Below are 15924 nucleotides of genomic sequence, written 5' to 3'. Positions count from 1 at the left end.
ACATGGCATTTCATAGGTCCCAGTGGTGAGAAACGCTCATTGTCACTGGCAAATGCCACATTGTATGTTCTGGGAAGTAATGGCAAGCAAATGCAAGCGTGACTCTTTTTAATTTTCTCATCAGGTTAGAGGCATGTACATCATAGGGGTTAATTGTCAGGAACTTTAATTGTTACCCTATGACTCCTGCTTCCCTTGTGTGTTAGTGGCACACAGTCGGGGCTAATAGTGAGAAAATTTGACTGCAGCTCTACCACACTCTCTTCATTAGGCTAATGGAACATTTTCCTCTCATTTTCTCCCTAGGGTAGCTGTAGGAGTGCTACCTTATAATTGTTGCTCTTACTGTAATTGGCAGTAGTAGGAGTATGTATAATCTCATTGTCTTTCCTGTGCGGTGGTAGATTTATTTATGCCCTATTGACAATTCCCAGCCAGCAGCTGCAGCGCAGTGAGTGTTGCATTAGCCTTTCCCCCCCACCAAAGAGAAGGCAACGCAAAGGCTGTTATTAACAGAAAGAACACGAACCCGAGATGTCCCACGGGACCAAAGATCAACTTCAGGAACTGCTGACAAAGGTGTTGCTGACCCCAGGGATCCGTAGGTGGCACTGCCAGGAGTAGAGCCAACCTTTGTGGATGCAATGGTTTCAGCACCCAGGATCAAGACCTGGACAACAATGTTGGACTGTGCTACAGCAGCTGTGGTATGGGGCTGCTCCACTGCCACCTATGGTGGAGCAAATAAATAACCATGGAATTACAGAATCGTTTGAGTTGGAAGGGATGCTAAAAAGCCACCTGGTCCAAACCCCTGCAATGAACAGACATCCCCAGCTCCATCAGGTGCTCAGAGCCCTGTCCAGCTTGACCTTTGCTTTTCAACAAAGCAAAGGAAAGAATAAAAATAAAATACAATACAATACAACACAATGCAATAGAATAAAAAGAAGGATAAAAAGAAAATAAAAAGAGAAAGGAAAAAAAAAAAAGAGAGAGAAGAAAAAGAAATGCTGATGCAAGTTCAAAGGCAAAGCAGAAATAAAAGAAAAAGGCGAGGAAACAGAAGATATTTGCAATCTGCTTCTGCATTAACCTCTACAGCTAGGGTCCTGTTCATGTTCACATTGACCAGGCAGGTCTATTTGTGCTCCCACTTGTTTTGTGTCTGGAAAAAGCAGGGCTGTAGCTGGCCAAGGGCATCTCTTAGCAGGCAGGGTACCCTCTCAAGCAGGTGTTTGCCAGGCACACCCCAGAACGTGAGCAGGTAATGAGCTTTGCACTGGTGCTACTGTCCAGAGAGCTGTGGTTGTCCCACTCCTGGAGATGTCCAACATAAAGCTGGATGGGGCCCTGGGCAGCCTGAGCTGGTGGGGGGCAACCAACCCATGTCAGGGGGTGGTGCTTTTGGGGCTTTAAGGTCCCCTCCAACCCAACCATCCTTAGAATCTATGAAATCAAAGAGGGAACAGGCACTCAGCCTCCTAGCCACACACGGAGCTTTCCAAGTTTGAGATTTCCAACCCCTGTGAACTTTTCATGCCTCAGCATAGGGACCACCCTCACATACTCCTTAAATACTGCCTTCTCCCCGCACTGAGCCTGACCCATGCTCATGCCCTGGAGCTGATGCTGTAACAGAACCCAAGGCTCCCAGTCTGAGCCCTGCTGGGTGCCATTGGGAGCTTTGTATGCCCAAGAAGTAAATACTACCCTTATCAGCACAGGATCAGCCCACAAACATTAGCACACAGGTATCGATAGATGGAATGGATTTTCAGAGTCAGAAGAGAGGTTTTGCTTATCATCTGCTGCACACAGATGAGCTTATTATAACAAAGTAGGTCAGGCATATGCTATAAGAGCACAATCTGTGTAAAGGACCCTGGGAGGTGTTCATTGTGCAGAGACACCTCACTCCTGAGAGATTTATTCCTCTTTATATAGGATGCTCAGCTGGAGTCAAATCATCCCAATAGAGTTGAGGGACAGCAAACTCCCCATTCACTTCAGAGAGACCAAGACTGCAGCATCATTCACTGATTTCTAAAGAGATTATTTCATTTGGTCCACAAAAAGAAATATTCTGTCTCTGGAAAGTGTGGAGGGAAAGAAAAAGGAAGAAGGGAGGGAGGGAGGGAGGAAGGAGGGGAAAGGAAGGAGGGAAGGAAGGAAGGAAGGAAGGAAGGAAGGAAGGAAGGAAGGAAGGAAGGAAGGAAGGAACCCAGCAAAAGCCATTTTTCCAGCTTATGAGATGCATATGTGATGATGCTGCAGAGTTCACTCCTCTCTATTGCCCCTCACTAGTGGGCAGCTGGAAGAGGTTCCACTTTCAGCTGGTGCTACGTCCAGTAGAAGTCCTCTGCCTCCAGCCCAGAGATAACTTCCTTCTTGCTCTTGTACTCACAAGAGTGAGTCCCCATCTGGAGTACTCTGTCCAGACCTGGGGCCCCCAATACAAGAAAGATGGAGAACTCTTGGAGTGGGTCCAGAGGAGGGCCTAATGATCAGAGGGCTGGAGCACCTCTCCTGTGAAGAAAGGGCTTGTTTAGCTTGGAGAAGAGAAGGCTCCAGGGAGACCTCATTGTGGCCTTCCAGTACTTGAAAAGTGTATAAACAGGAGGGGGAACGGCTGTTTGTGAGAGTAGATAGTGATAGGACAAAGGGGGAATGGCTTTAAACTGATACAGGAGAGGTTTAGGTTGGATATTAGGAGGAAGTTTTTCACCCAGAGGGTGGTGAGGCACTGGAACAGGTTGCCCAAGGAGGCTGTGGATGCCCCATCCCTGCAGGCATTCAAGGCCAGGCTGGATGTGGCTCTGGGCAGCCTGGGCTGCTGGTTGGCGACCTGCACATAGCAGGGGGTTGGAACTGGATGAGCATTGTGGTCCTTTGCAACCCAGGCCATTCCGTGATCCTATGATTCTGTGTGCTCCCCAGCGACCTGCCCCATCACTGTTATCAAACCCTGCTGATTTGCCTGGCTGGCTCCTGCTCCATCAGCAGCTTATTTAGAAAAGTCGGTTTGCTAATTGGGAAAAGTTTAATGAATTTTTGTTGTATGAAAAAAAAAAATTATGATTATATTGCCGATGTGTTCATTTGAAAAATTCATTACATTTATGTATTGTGTTTTCATGTAAATACCTCTTCCAAAATGTATTAGCAAAGAATACAATATTATGGTTCATGGTTCATGTGGTATCTGAAAGGAATAATTGTATAACTAATCAGTGAAAACAAAGTAAATGTTCCTCTTGAGCTTGTACAATAAAAAACTGAATTAAAACTATTCAGGCTCAAAAATGCAAATATGCCGTGTTTTCCATCAGCAAGAAAATAAGAAATTAATATTTTGAAGGAAATGGAGGGTCTCCAGAATCCTATGGCCCAGCTCAGGCTGGACTGGGGGTGTTTTGGAGGCTTTTATGGCAACTTAGGCACATCTGCATCTCAGACCAGCTGCAGGGTACAGGAATTTGGTGGACTTGTCATTCCTCCTGCTGCTGGAGATGTGGTGCAGGATCTTCCTCTTCAATCAGTGCCATTGATTGCAATGAAATCTGCCATGGCCAGCTGCAAAAATCAGGCAGAAAGGTGTTTTAATATTGTGAAGCCATATATTCACATGTGTGTAGCTCAGAGTGGAAGCACAAGACAGCTTTTACCACTGATTTCACAGGGATCCCTGTCCTTACTGTTTTTCACAGCCAAATGCCAACACCTTTCTCATTACTCAGGTGCCAGCAGGTCTGAGGAGCTTTGTTCCTATGAAAAGGCAGCTTCCTTCAGCTGAACTACAAGAAGCAGAGGCAGAGGATGCTCAGCACAGCGAGGCCAGCTGCTGAGATTGTGGGATGCAAGATGGAGAGGACAAAAAAGCATGAATGGTGACACAAATCCCATCCACCACAGAACAGCCGAGGATGGCAGCAGCTCTGGGTCCACCCGACCCAACACCTGCTCCAGCAGGGACAACCAGAGCAGGATGCCCAGGACCACGTCCAGGTGGCTTTGAAGATTTCCAAGGACATCTCACAGCCTCCCTGAGCAACCTGTGCCAATATTGTCACCTGCACAGCACAGAAGTGCTGCCAAATGGTCAGAGGAAACATCCTGTGCTCCAGCGTGCATCCATTGCCTCTTGTTTTGGCACTGAGCACCGCTGAACAGAGCCCAGCTCCTTCCTCTCTGTATGTCCCTTCAGGTATTTATGGATGTGGATCAGCTCCTGCTGAACTTCCTCTGCTAAGCAGCCCATCTCTCCTCGCAGAACTGCTCCCTGGTGGCCTACATCGGACTCTCTCCAGCATGCCCAGCTCTCCCTTGTACTGGAGACCTTGAACCAGACCCAGCACTCTAGGTGCAGCCCCACTAGAGCTGAGCAGGGTTTAAGACATGCCTCCCTCGACCTGCTGGTGATACTTCACCTAACACAGCCAAAAATAGCATCAGCCTTCTTAGCAGCAAGGGCACACTGCTGAGTTGGGACCCCAGAACTCCACCCCACAATCCAGCAGCTCCAGTGCTCCTTCTCCCAGAAGTTCTTTCCTGCAGACAAGTTAATAGCTGCAGTGCTAAATAATTAACTTTCTCTGGACACACAGCACAGCACTGAGCTGAATCCAATTAGGAGCCCTCATGCAAGCTTTTAAAGCATTTTGGGATTTACTGCAACAGCTTGGGTCATTATGAACCTGCTGGCTGCAATTCACGAGCTGGTGCCAGCCCTGAGCAGGAGGAAGAGCCCCAGGGCCACCCCTTCTCCACTTGGCTACTGAGTTTGAGTGTGCACTAGCTGCCTTCAACCACAAGAGTGTGCCTGGATCACAGATTTGGGAAAATGTTAGCATTTTCCTAAAGGCTGCTGCAACTCTCCTCCTTCCATACCAAGGACCAGATGCAGTGTAGGCTTGGAGAGAAGCAAGAGTATGGAGTGGGGTCTTTATGAATTGAGGATCTCTGTCCCAAAGACATTTTGATATCTCCAGGCATATAGCACTGGACTATATGCTCCTTAAAGCTGTAAGTTCTGCCGATGAGTCCCTGAGTCTGCAGGGCAGCATTCTTCTCACTGCTATTTAATGGGTCACGAAACTGCTAATTTCATCTGAGCTGCTTACCCAGTCCTTTTAAGCAGTGGGAAAAATAGGGATTTATGTGGCAATACCCATTGGACTGCTTCAGCTGGTGGCTGTGGCATGTTCCAACCCACAAACAAGGAGCCCTTCTGTAGGTGTCTGTGCCTGCAGATGTTGGTTCTGGTCAGTAGATCTCACCTTCAATGTCTGGACTTGATATGTGTTTGTTTGATACTTTTGAGTAAGTTGTCTTCTGGGTGATTCTTTTAGGGAAAAATAAATTGATGTGGCAATTCCCTCTTGCTGTTTGATACTTCCTTTCCATGCAGGACAGGCACACACATATTTCACTCATGTAGCTGGGGGTGATCACCCCTGAGCAAGGCTTGATCTCAGATTATTTGAGCATCAATCTGATCCTTCCCTGCAAACGGATGCTCTGACCCATCTGGTGGGCTCACACTGAGCATCTGAGGCCTGAGATGGACACTGCCATGCCATAGAATCATAGAATTATCAAATCTTCTAGGCTGGAAGGGACCCTTAAAGGACATCTGGTACTCTGCAATGAGCAGGGATACCCACAGCTCCAACAAATGCTCAGAGCCCACCCTGCCTGACCTCAGGTGTTTCCAGGGATGGGGCACCTCCCTAGGCAACCTGTGCCAGTGCCTCACTGCACCTATCATAAAAACCTTTTTCTTTATATCCAATCTAAATCTCCCCCCCACTCTTTTAGTTTGAAACCATTTCCCCTTGTCCTATCATAACACACCCTGCTAAAGCATCTGTCCTCTTCCTTCTTACCGCCCCTCTTTAGACACTGAAAGGCCACTCTCAGGTCTCCCTAGAGCCTTTCCTTCTCCAGGCTGCACAGCCCCAGCTCTCGGCCTGTCCTCGCAAAGAGATGTTCTGCTCCCAAGACCATTTTTGTGGCCCTCCTCTGGATGCACTCCAACAGGTCCACATTTCTCCTGCACTGAGGACTCCCCATCTGGACGCAGTGCTCCAGATGAGGTCTCACAGCACAGTGCAGAGGGGCAGGATGCCCTCCCTTGCCCTGATGCTTTGGATGCAGCCCAGGGTATGGTTGGCTTTCTGGGCTCTGAGAGTAATCCACTGGTCTATGGGTAATATACTGCAGGAATCAAGCTGAGCTGCTAAGGCTCAGGCTTGTTACAAAGATGGGCTTCCTCAAAGAAAGGTGATGGGGAAGATGGATTCAGGCTGGTGACAGCTTCCTGTCATTTTCCATTCGTGAACAAAGACTGAACTCTTCTAGCAGCTACCATCTGTATTGACCTACTTGGGCTCTCAATGTGGCATCCAGGCAAAATATGAAGGTAAACATTTGGTTCAAAACATGCTCACAAGCCACCAGGAGCGAAATGACACATTGCTCAGCTGAAGGCCAGGGTTCCTCCTCATCCATCACCTAACTGTTCCAAAATGGGACCTGTGGCCTGGTCTGGTGTTCGGTGGTCTTAAAACCACCTTTTCTCATGCATATGGGAGGGAGGAGGGAGAGCATAATAAATGGAAATATTTGAGCTGAGGACATTTTGGGAGCTACCTCAACTCTTTGAAAGGGTAGATAATAGCAGGACAAGGGGAAACGGTTTTAAGTTGAAGAATGGAAGATTTAGGTTGGATGTCAGGGAGAAGTTCTTTACTATGAGAGTGGTGAGGTGCTGGAACAGCTGCCCAGAGAGGTTCTCCAAGTATCCCACTGTAGGAATTATGTGATCCATGTTGGCACTTTGCTTGTCAGAAACAGCACTGCCAGACCATGGTTCCCAGAGTATTCCTTACAGCACCTAGCATCATAACCACACTGAGTCACACTGATTCGACCAACACTTGTTTTTATCTCATCTCCAGCACTGGTCAAAGGGAACACCTAGGAAAATTACATGAACTGGATGAGTATAAGGTGGTGTTTCCTCTCATGCTATCTCCATCTCCAACAATTTGCCTCTCAGGAACTTCAGGAGCCAAAGATGTTTGCAGATCTTTAGTAATCATCAGTGAATGCTTCTCTCTGGCCTCTTGAACCCATGTAAGCCGTTGTCATTCACAGTTTCACCTTATCTATAGCCTTTTGTGATCCCCCTATGCATGTATGTACACTCTACACGCACTGAGGGACCAGAACCCTGGTACTCATGACAGAGTGATTCAAAGATTTATGCTATGGCATAAAAATATTTTAGAAGTGCTATTTCTTTCACCACTTTTCATTTCTCTGGTAAGTACCACTGTGTTCGTACTATTTTTGGTTAAATTTCTGATGCTTTGTTTCCTTTTACAAAACACAGATTTGGAAATTTCACGTTTTTCTATCCAGGGTGGTTCAAAAGATGCTGGAAAATATCCAAGATTCATTTTCTCACTTTGTTTTTTGGGCAGATTTCAGTGTAGCCTTTTTTCTTTAATGCGAATTAGAAGATCACACAACAGGTTACTTTTCCTTCTGCTTTATTGCTTTAAGTAATTAGTTTAATTTAGGCTCCTCTCGTGCTCACTTTTCACAGACTTTGTAATCAATATGCTTACCACCAACAGAATACATCAATGAATATACGTGTCTATTAGAGGATAAATGCAGAAATTGTTTTTAATTCACTGACATGAGCATGCACACCCACAACATGCCTTTTGAGAGTTTAATCAAGGAGCAAAAACTTGTGAGCCCAAATAAAACATCTTTGACTTTCTCATTTCAATTGCTAAATACTCACCCAGGCTGCATATGAATGAATTGCAGACCAGAAATTATGTGCATACATTATTTGGCAAACAAGTCTGAGTAACGAACAAATGTGGATGAATTGCTGTGTTGGGGAAGGGAAAGCAAGGCATGATTCATTCAATCACCAGCTCATTATGGCTGATTCCCAAGGCTCAAATTAGGTGATAATCAAGGATCTGCGGTGGTGAGCCTGCAGACATGGGATCTGGGAGCTCCTGCACAGCTGGGGCCAGCGCCTCCAGCACCTGATGCTCGTCCATGGCACTGATGTGTCCGAACACTCAGCCACCTGGGATGAGTCAGGGAATTACCACTCCTGATTTCGCTTCAAAACACATTCAGGTGTCTCTTTCTCTGTGCCAAATATTCGGCCTAATCCACACCAGCCACTGTCTTGTAGTGCGAGCAGGGCTTTCACATATGCACAAGTAAAATGTATCCCCTGTTGTATCCGAGTCTCAGTGCTTACACTGGATACAGAACATACCCTGAAATCTAATGCGGATGGCTCCTGCAAACTCTGCTTCCAGTCTACCCCACAGGCTAAGCCCAGCAGGGTTTTGTTTGCAGGAAGCCCTGTCCTCCAGAAAGGTCCGCTCCAAATACCCATCAGTAATCCTCGCCTTTGCAGAGTGGCATGGCAGATGGATGAGGGCTCTCAGGATGTGAGCCTACTCCTCCTGAAGCCTCCCTGCAGTCAGCCTGGCTGGGAGAAGCCAATACTCATGCTGGAACAGCCCCACCATGCTGTCAGCATGTACTGCCCCAAGGCTCCCTATCACACTCTCCCAAAGGTTTAAAAAGGACTTGGCAATGGGTTTCCTAGGTGCTGTTCCAAGATATATTAACCCTTTTTCTGCTGTCTGCTGTGGGATGACTACATCCTGCACAAAGGAGCAAGAGATTCTGTTACCATAACGCACATCCACATTCAGCCATTACCTGAAAATGTGAAAATGATGTATAAATCAAATCAGATCCTGTTGTTGTTGTTGTTGTTGTTCTTTTTTTAATACAATCATAGAATATTCCAAGTAACAAGGATCACTGAGTCCAGCTCGTGGTTCCCTACAGTCCCAACTAAACCCAATCCTACATCTGTGAACATTGTCCTAATGATCCTTGAATGCTGGCAGCTGGGGGCCGTGGTCAATGACCTGGGGAATCTGTTCCATGCCTGACCATCCTCTGGTGCAGAACAATTATAGAAGAGGTTTAGGAGTGGCTCAAGAGAGCTCTCTCTCTTGAATAACAGTCCTGATCAACCTGTGTGCATGTTTCTGATGTCTTGGGAGAAGCATTGCACTAGGTGTGCTAGACAGGTACTTTGTGTGTGCACATATAACAGAGCCTATATCCAAAGGGCAAAGATGACACCAGTGATCAACAGAGCACCCTCTGTCCTGAAGCTTTTCAAGAAAACACACATCCAACCAGACTTTCGGCTGTCAAATTACAGGATGTCACACACACTGTAGAGAGAACAGCAGGTGGATGTTTTCTATGCAAACACAGGGCTAGATAGGTTGTCAGCAGTAGCAAAAATGACCTATGCTCTCCTCTAGTGTGTCCCCAGTTTGTTTTCAGGGTCTGCCCCTGAGGTGCCTATGGCCATGGTTTGACTCACAAAGCTCACTTGGTGTTTAAGCAAGATGGAATATATGTTCACAGTGACTTGAATGAAGATGCTACCTACCATCTGCATTTTAAAGGAGAGCAGATATAAAAGCAGGAAGATTAAAAACAGAAGTCATGTTGTGGATAAACAGGCTTCCACTAGACAAGTCCATTTGCATATTGACAGCTTTACCATTAAATATTTGCTGTTATTTGCCAGTCATTTTTTCCAGTGCACAGATTTTAGATCAAGATGATGACTGTAAAACTTTTATCAAAATAATGAAAGTGCATCAGTGAAAGAACAGAAGAATAATATTCAGAGCACAAAAGGTCCCATTATTTTTCTTTCAGGAAAAATACATAGCCAAGAACAACTGAATATTAATCTCAATTTTGATTGTGCTGACCATCAGAACAAGCCCAAAGGTGAGATGTCTTGGCAACCTCTCCTCCTCATCCAGCCACCCCCACTTTCCTGAGTAGCACTAACAGGAGATGCACAAGACGCTGCCAACACTCACTTGGAAGATATTTTTGAAAGCATTACAAAAATTCCCTTGAACTTTTGTGAGAGCTCAACAGGCAGCACTCATCTGCTTCAAAAAGAAATCTGGACACTTTTATTCCTACCAAAAAAAACAAAAAAAAAAAACCAACAAAATATATCTGGCCCTGTCTGAGCCAACCAAGCCTCAGCATAGAATGGGCAGTACCAGTTGAATTCTTTCCCTAGGAAAATCAGAGCTGAGTTATTGTTCATCAGCATCAGGATTTGATTCAGCATGAATGGGAGAAAAATCAAGGCATGGCTATGAGATCCCAGCCAGCAGTGTGCTTCAACTCACATCCAAGCTTAAGGCCATGAATAGTCCCAAATCACACACAAGTACCGTATGTACTGGTCTTAAGGGAATAAAATGGGTTCATGCATGCACAGCAATAAGTTCTAAGAAGGGTGATGTTTTAAGTTGCCTAATTCCTGCAGGATGTAGGAGTTTCTGTTTCTAGTTATCTTAAATATCTATATCATGACTAAGAGAGAGTGACAAGACCAGCAGTGTAGTTAGGAGCATGCAGAAGTTTCACTTCTCAGGCCAGACTTCTCCCTCTCTCCTCCCCCAGAAAGTCCCATTGGAGGGGGAATTTGGTAGTTCTATTTTCAGTGCCCTGCCACTGAAGTCAACAAACGGAGTGATGTGGCATTATCTTCCCATTTGACGCATGCGTCTGTGATTTAAAATCCACTTTTGGCAATAGAACATACTGCAGAAATTTGAGTAAAAGCAGGGCAAGAAGAGACCTCAAGAATCCTTTCTAATTTATTCATCCATCTATGTTTTCTGTTCTTAAAAGCTTTGCACAAGCTTCTGGAGCTTGTTGCAAGATCTCACTATCTTCACAGTTCACATAATTCTCAGCAGCTTAATCAGAATTCTTAATCAGAGTTCTTGTCCTGCCCACCATGAACATGAACAAAAACATGATTGTGGCCCATGTTAATGAACCCTTCTGTAAGAAGCCCAGTGTGCTCACCTTCCCATCACAGTTGTTTTCGAGCCTTCTGCCCTTTACTGGTGAGAAATTGAGAATTACTCTCTGAAACGCATTGTATGCAGCCCTTTATAATTTCATATTTACTGTGTTTCCTTGGCTTGCTTATGAGATTGTCCTGACAAAAGTCTAACTAATGTCAAGGCTCGTGACTTGAACTGTTTCTCTTTTGTCTCAAAGTCTGTTGCACTGTCACATAAGGAAATGAGATTGGTTTAACTTCATTTATTCTTGAGAAATCCACACTGATTGTCCCTAATCTCTTTGTTTTCTCTTAAATGCTTACAAATTGTTTGATTATTTGTTCCAGGATGTTTCGGGAAACTGAAGGGAAGCTGGTGTGTCTACAATTCCCTAACTCCTCCCTCCAAACCTCCCCTTTTTTAATAGGTTTCCATTCCCATCTTCCTCCTTTTCTACAGTTTTAGAGGTTCTTACTCCTCTAAATATTTCCTACCACAAGCAGCTCATCAGCAAACAAAGAATAGCAGTTGGCAGAGGGCCTTCTAAAAAGACAACCATGCTTTGATGACCAAATATGCTAAATCATATTTTAAGCAGTTTTAAGTAGATTATTACTGGGTTTTTCAAAGGTCTGTAGCATTGGTCTAACTCTGTTCTTGCTGAAATAAATAACAGATTTTGTGTTGGCTCCAGTGGAAGATTGAAGATTTTGAAAACATTTTTCCCTTGCTCTAGAGATGTTAAGACTAAATTGAAATGGTAAATGGTGAATCTGGTGCCTATTGTATAGCTGTCAGCAAACTTGAAATGTTACAGAGTCACGTGATTTCCAAATATACAATAACTACATTTTCTTTTTGCTTGACAGATATAAAACAAACCCAGCTGAAGTGGTCAAAGTGACCCTGAAACTGTGAGATAAACTTATTGCAAGGAAGTGTGCCTGAATTTCCTTTTGCATCGTAACGTAGGATGGGGCAGAGCATGTGGGTGAGCAGTTCATGCAAGAAGATCAACATATTGATCTGCTCAAGTTAAAATATCTCCTTGTGCAATACTGAGAGCTCCAAACGATGATGGAACAAGCAACCAGCTGGATGAGAAAACTAAAGGTGTGTAATTCTCAAGCACTTTTTCCCCTGTGCCAGAGGCTGCTCTCAGAAGACCTGGGCCTACGAGATCTCATCTACCAGCTTTAGATCTGCGATAATCTATTTAGTTTTCTCAAACCTCACATCTGTACCTTCCCCCGAACTCTTCCTTCTCTGTGCCTTTTTTTATAAGGAGTATGGAAGAGAAGAGCTGTGTCTGGCTGTTCACAGTGAAGCACATCATTTTACATCAGCTCCACTGGCCAGCTGCCAGACACTGTGGAATCATTCCTCTTCCACGAAATCACCTCTAAATAAGTAGCACTGCTCTTACATGCGTTTTCATTTGATTCCTAAGCACTAATCAAGCCCTGGTATAAAAGAAAGGCAGGGAGATTCCCTTTGTGCTCTCTCTACTATTTCTCCCACTGCAGTGTCCCCATGAAACTGGGAGACGTGAGCAAAGTCACAGCAGGGTAGCAAAGGCAGAAACTCTTCCTGAAAGGCTCTAGAGTTCCCTACTAGGAGTGCTCTTGAATGAGGCTACTTTTTACTCCTGCTGAGCCGTGACTTTTTCCTCCCCAAAAGACCAGGTACTAGAAAGAGCAGCCAGCTGCAGTTCATTATCAGGGACTCATGTGATTTCACCTGTAGTAAGGGAAAAAAAAAAATAAGACTAAGAAATAGAGTAAATATCTTCATGGTTGGATCATCCTGCACAGGCCCCTGTCTTATTTTATTTTTTATTTCCATCCCTGTCAAATGTCCCTCTCTATCATTTCACACTTGGTTTCAACGTTGCTGCAAAGGTGGAGACGGCAATTTCACTGCTGCACTCATCTTGACCCCACAAGACCCAGCCTTGCACAGAGACAGAAGTCATCCTCCCAGGACTGCTGCCAGAAGAGATGCAGGCAGTGACTCTTGAATCTTTCAGCACAGTGCACTTGGTTTGCGGCACAGGGTCACCGCTGCGCTGTACAACAACACCCCCTTGTGATTTCTCTTGCTAACAACACGCTAAAGTGCAGTTCTATCCGGAGGGATCATTTGGCATGAAACATTCCCTTTCTGAGCAGCACGAATCCTACCACTGTACAGCCAGTGTCCTCAGTGGGAACCGAACAACACTATTTGATACTTACACATACATTTTATTTTCAGTGAATTCCTCTTTTCCTATTTATGATTCTGTACTTGATGCTTCAGGAACTTGGACAGACCTGATAGTCCCATCTCTGCACATGTTGCACCTCTCCTCTGAATGCAGAGTACAGCGCAGAAATTCCAGAACTGCTTGTGTATGTTTGCTGACATCTTGCATTTATTTGAGGTGTAGACGATCAAGGCCAGGACGCTCTAATTGAATGACAGCATCTTTGCCCATGCAGTTCATGGTTCAGCTGGTGCAGTTGATGCAGCGCTGCGGAGATGCTGATCCACCTCTTGCCCCACTACAGCTGTATGAGTGAAGCACTCATCGTGAAAAACAATGGCAAGCAGGCATGGTTGTGCTGGCAGCCACCGGCTGCACTGTCTCACATCAGTCCCTAAGCCCAAACAGCTGGACCCCTAAGAAGGGAGATGTGCTCAGGGCCACAGCAGTAACACAGCTCACAGAAAACTGCATGTGCCCTCCCGAAAAATCAGACTGTAAAATGTCTCATCTATAATGGACTTTGACAAGTGGAAAAGAAAGAAAGGCGTTTTATTACTGTTTTGTTCATCAGCAAACACTCAGGTGTTTGAGTAACACGATCACTGTAACATGCAGGGTAACTGTTTAAAGAACCATTGCTAGTAACTGAAGAACAATTTGTCTTCATTAAGCATTGGCTGCTCTTCCTGTTTGTTGCCCAAATTAAGTGCAACTCGACATTCTGTCTGCAACATTGTGGTGCATCTGGGACGACATCTTTACTTTGACAAGAAACAGAGTATGTTCAGATGTCAATTTTCCACCATGGTTTCCTTGATATCTAGTGTAATATGTGCACAGATTCCCCTAAATACTTCAAAGAAAAAGAAGAAGGGCATTGACATAAATAAGAAAACGATACAGGAATAGTTTCTTGAGTGATCTCTTGATAACAAATAAATCAGCCACAGAAACAGGTAACAGAATTGTTGAACAATGAACTGGAAACAATGAGACTTGCATTCAACCTCCATCCCTCCTTCAGAAAAAGGTGTGGTTTGCAATGATGTGAGGCTGCTCAGGGTTGCTGGAGATTCAAAAAGCAGTGAGGGAAATCTGAGGAATGAAATACACAATTTTGGTTCAGAAAGTTTACTTTAAAAGCAATTGTCATCATAATACTTATAAGAAATAAGACAAATTTAAAGACCAAGTAAGCACTCAGACAAAGAACATATCAACAGTAGTTCTAGGACACCTTTCATCTAACTTCAGACAGCGTTAGCAGGGGTATCTGAGATGAACCAATTATGCAGAGGTCCCTTTATTTAATGGGGTGACATCACTACCAAAGCAAGATTTACCTGCTCTGTTTTAGAAATCTAAAAGATTTAGGACAAGCTGAATTCTACCACTTTTTCCTCTCCATTTGCTTTAAGGGGAATCAAAGACACGAGCTCAGAGCTCAGCTGCCCTATTCATGCCTACCTTTGGTCAGATGGATCCTATCTGTGGACAATGAACTGTTAACATGAACATCAGAACAAGGAGCCTTCCAAGACTGGAAGTGGGACAAATAGAGCACACAGTAGAGGTTTTTTTTTCCCATGGTACTGTAACCTCAGTGCCAACAACACAGTGTGTTTTCATAACATCACCCCATCCCACAGCTTTTGCTGGATCATCTTCCTAACACAGATACCACCATAATATGTGGCTCAGATGCTTTCACCACTGTAACATGACAAAGGAGAATTGAATTTTAGGCCATTACTATGCTAACATTTGTTTGCTTTTTCTGTTTAAAATACTCGAGGACAGTGAACCTCACTGCAATATCAGTGTGCCAGAGCAATTCAGGTCCACAGGAATACTTTCATGCCTGAAAACACACACACACACACACATACACACACACAAAAACACCACTAAATCCTTAAATGAAACTATGTGCATGAACACCTTCACAGAGCAGTCTAAAAATCCATCTGCAGAGCAACTGCAGAACGCATAAATGCAACGTGAATAGAGATTAGACCAATTTCAATCTCAAAATCTGAGTATTTCCATCATCAGTTGCTTTGGATTAAAGTTTTATAACTCGTTCTCTTTCAATCAGGTGGGTGGTTGTTGGTGTTTGTTTTGTTTTTTTTTCTCCTTCTTTACTTCAGGACTCTGAAGTTTCAGACTGAAACTCCACAGCCTGTTTCCTTCCTAATTACAGAACCCTGTTAGGGCACGCAGAGAAAAGGCTGGATTTCCCTTTTAAGCCCAGGCCTGTCACTTCCTTGAAAAATAACTGCAGCAAAGGAGAGCGAGCAGCCCTGCAAGGCTTCCTGGTGAGACAAGGCAGAATTCAGCCTTCCTCTGCATTTCGAGGGCTGCGTGTGTGTTTTAAACAAAACTTTCCCGTTTAAAGGGCTTTTCTGTTACGGTGAGATCCAGCGGGGCTGATCAAAAAGCGAAGAGTAAAGTGAGCGCTGCTGGAAAAGGAGGCAAGGCAATGGGTGGCAAAAGGAGCGCTCTGAGGAGCAGCCACGCGCGCCAATCTCAGGCCTGAACTCCCCCAATATTGAGCCGCGGGCTCGAGCTGCGAGGTCCCGCCCAGACCCGTAGTGAAGCCCGCCCCGCCGTCGCTAAGCTCCGCCGCCAAGGGAGGAAACGTCGCAAAAGCTGACAGGAAACTTGGCCGCGCGTTACGACAGCGGCGGCCGCGCTTGGCGGCCG

General features: G+C 45.0%; 1 protein-coding gene across 1 annotated transcript in view; it reads left to right on the top strand.

The window, feature by feature from the left end:
- Nucleotides 1-534: 534 nt before the first annotated feature.
- Nucleotides 535-15924, top strand: part of NAA30 (N(alpha)-acetyltransferase 30, NatC catalytic subunit) — a 33880-nt gene continuing 18490 nt past the window's right edge. The window contains exon 1 of the mRNA XM_010712097.3: nt 535-601. Within this exon, the coding sequence (XP_010710399.2) occupies nt 535-601 (67 nt within the window). The remainder of the gene's footprint in view (nt 602-15924) is intronic.

Source organism: Meleagris gallopavo, chromosome 5 (genome assembly GCF_000146605.3).
Source record: "Meleagris gallopavo isolate NT-WF06-2002-E0010 breed Aviagen turkey brand Nicholas breeding stock chromosome 5, Turkey_5.1, whole genome shotgun sequence".
Lineage (NCBI taxonomy): Eukaryota > Metazoa > Chordata > Aves > Galliformes > Phasianidae > Meleagris > Meleagris gallopavo.
This window is presented reverse-complemented; position numbering and strand designations above follow the sequence as displayed.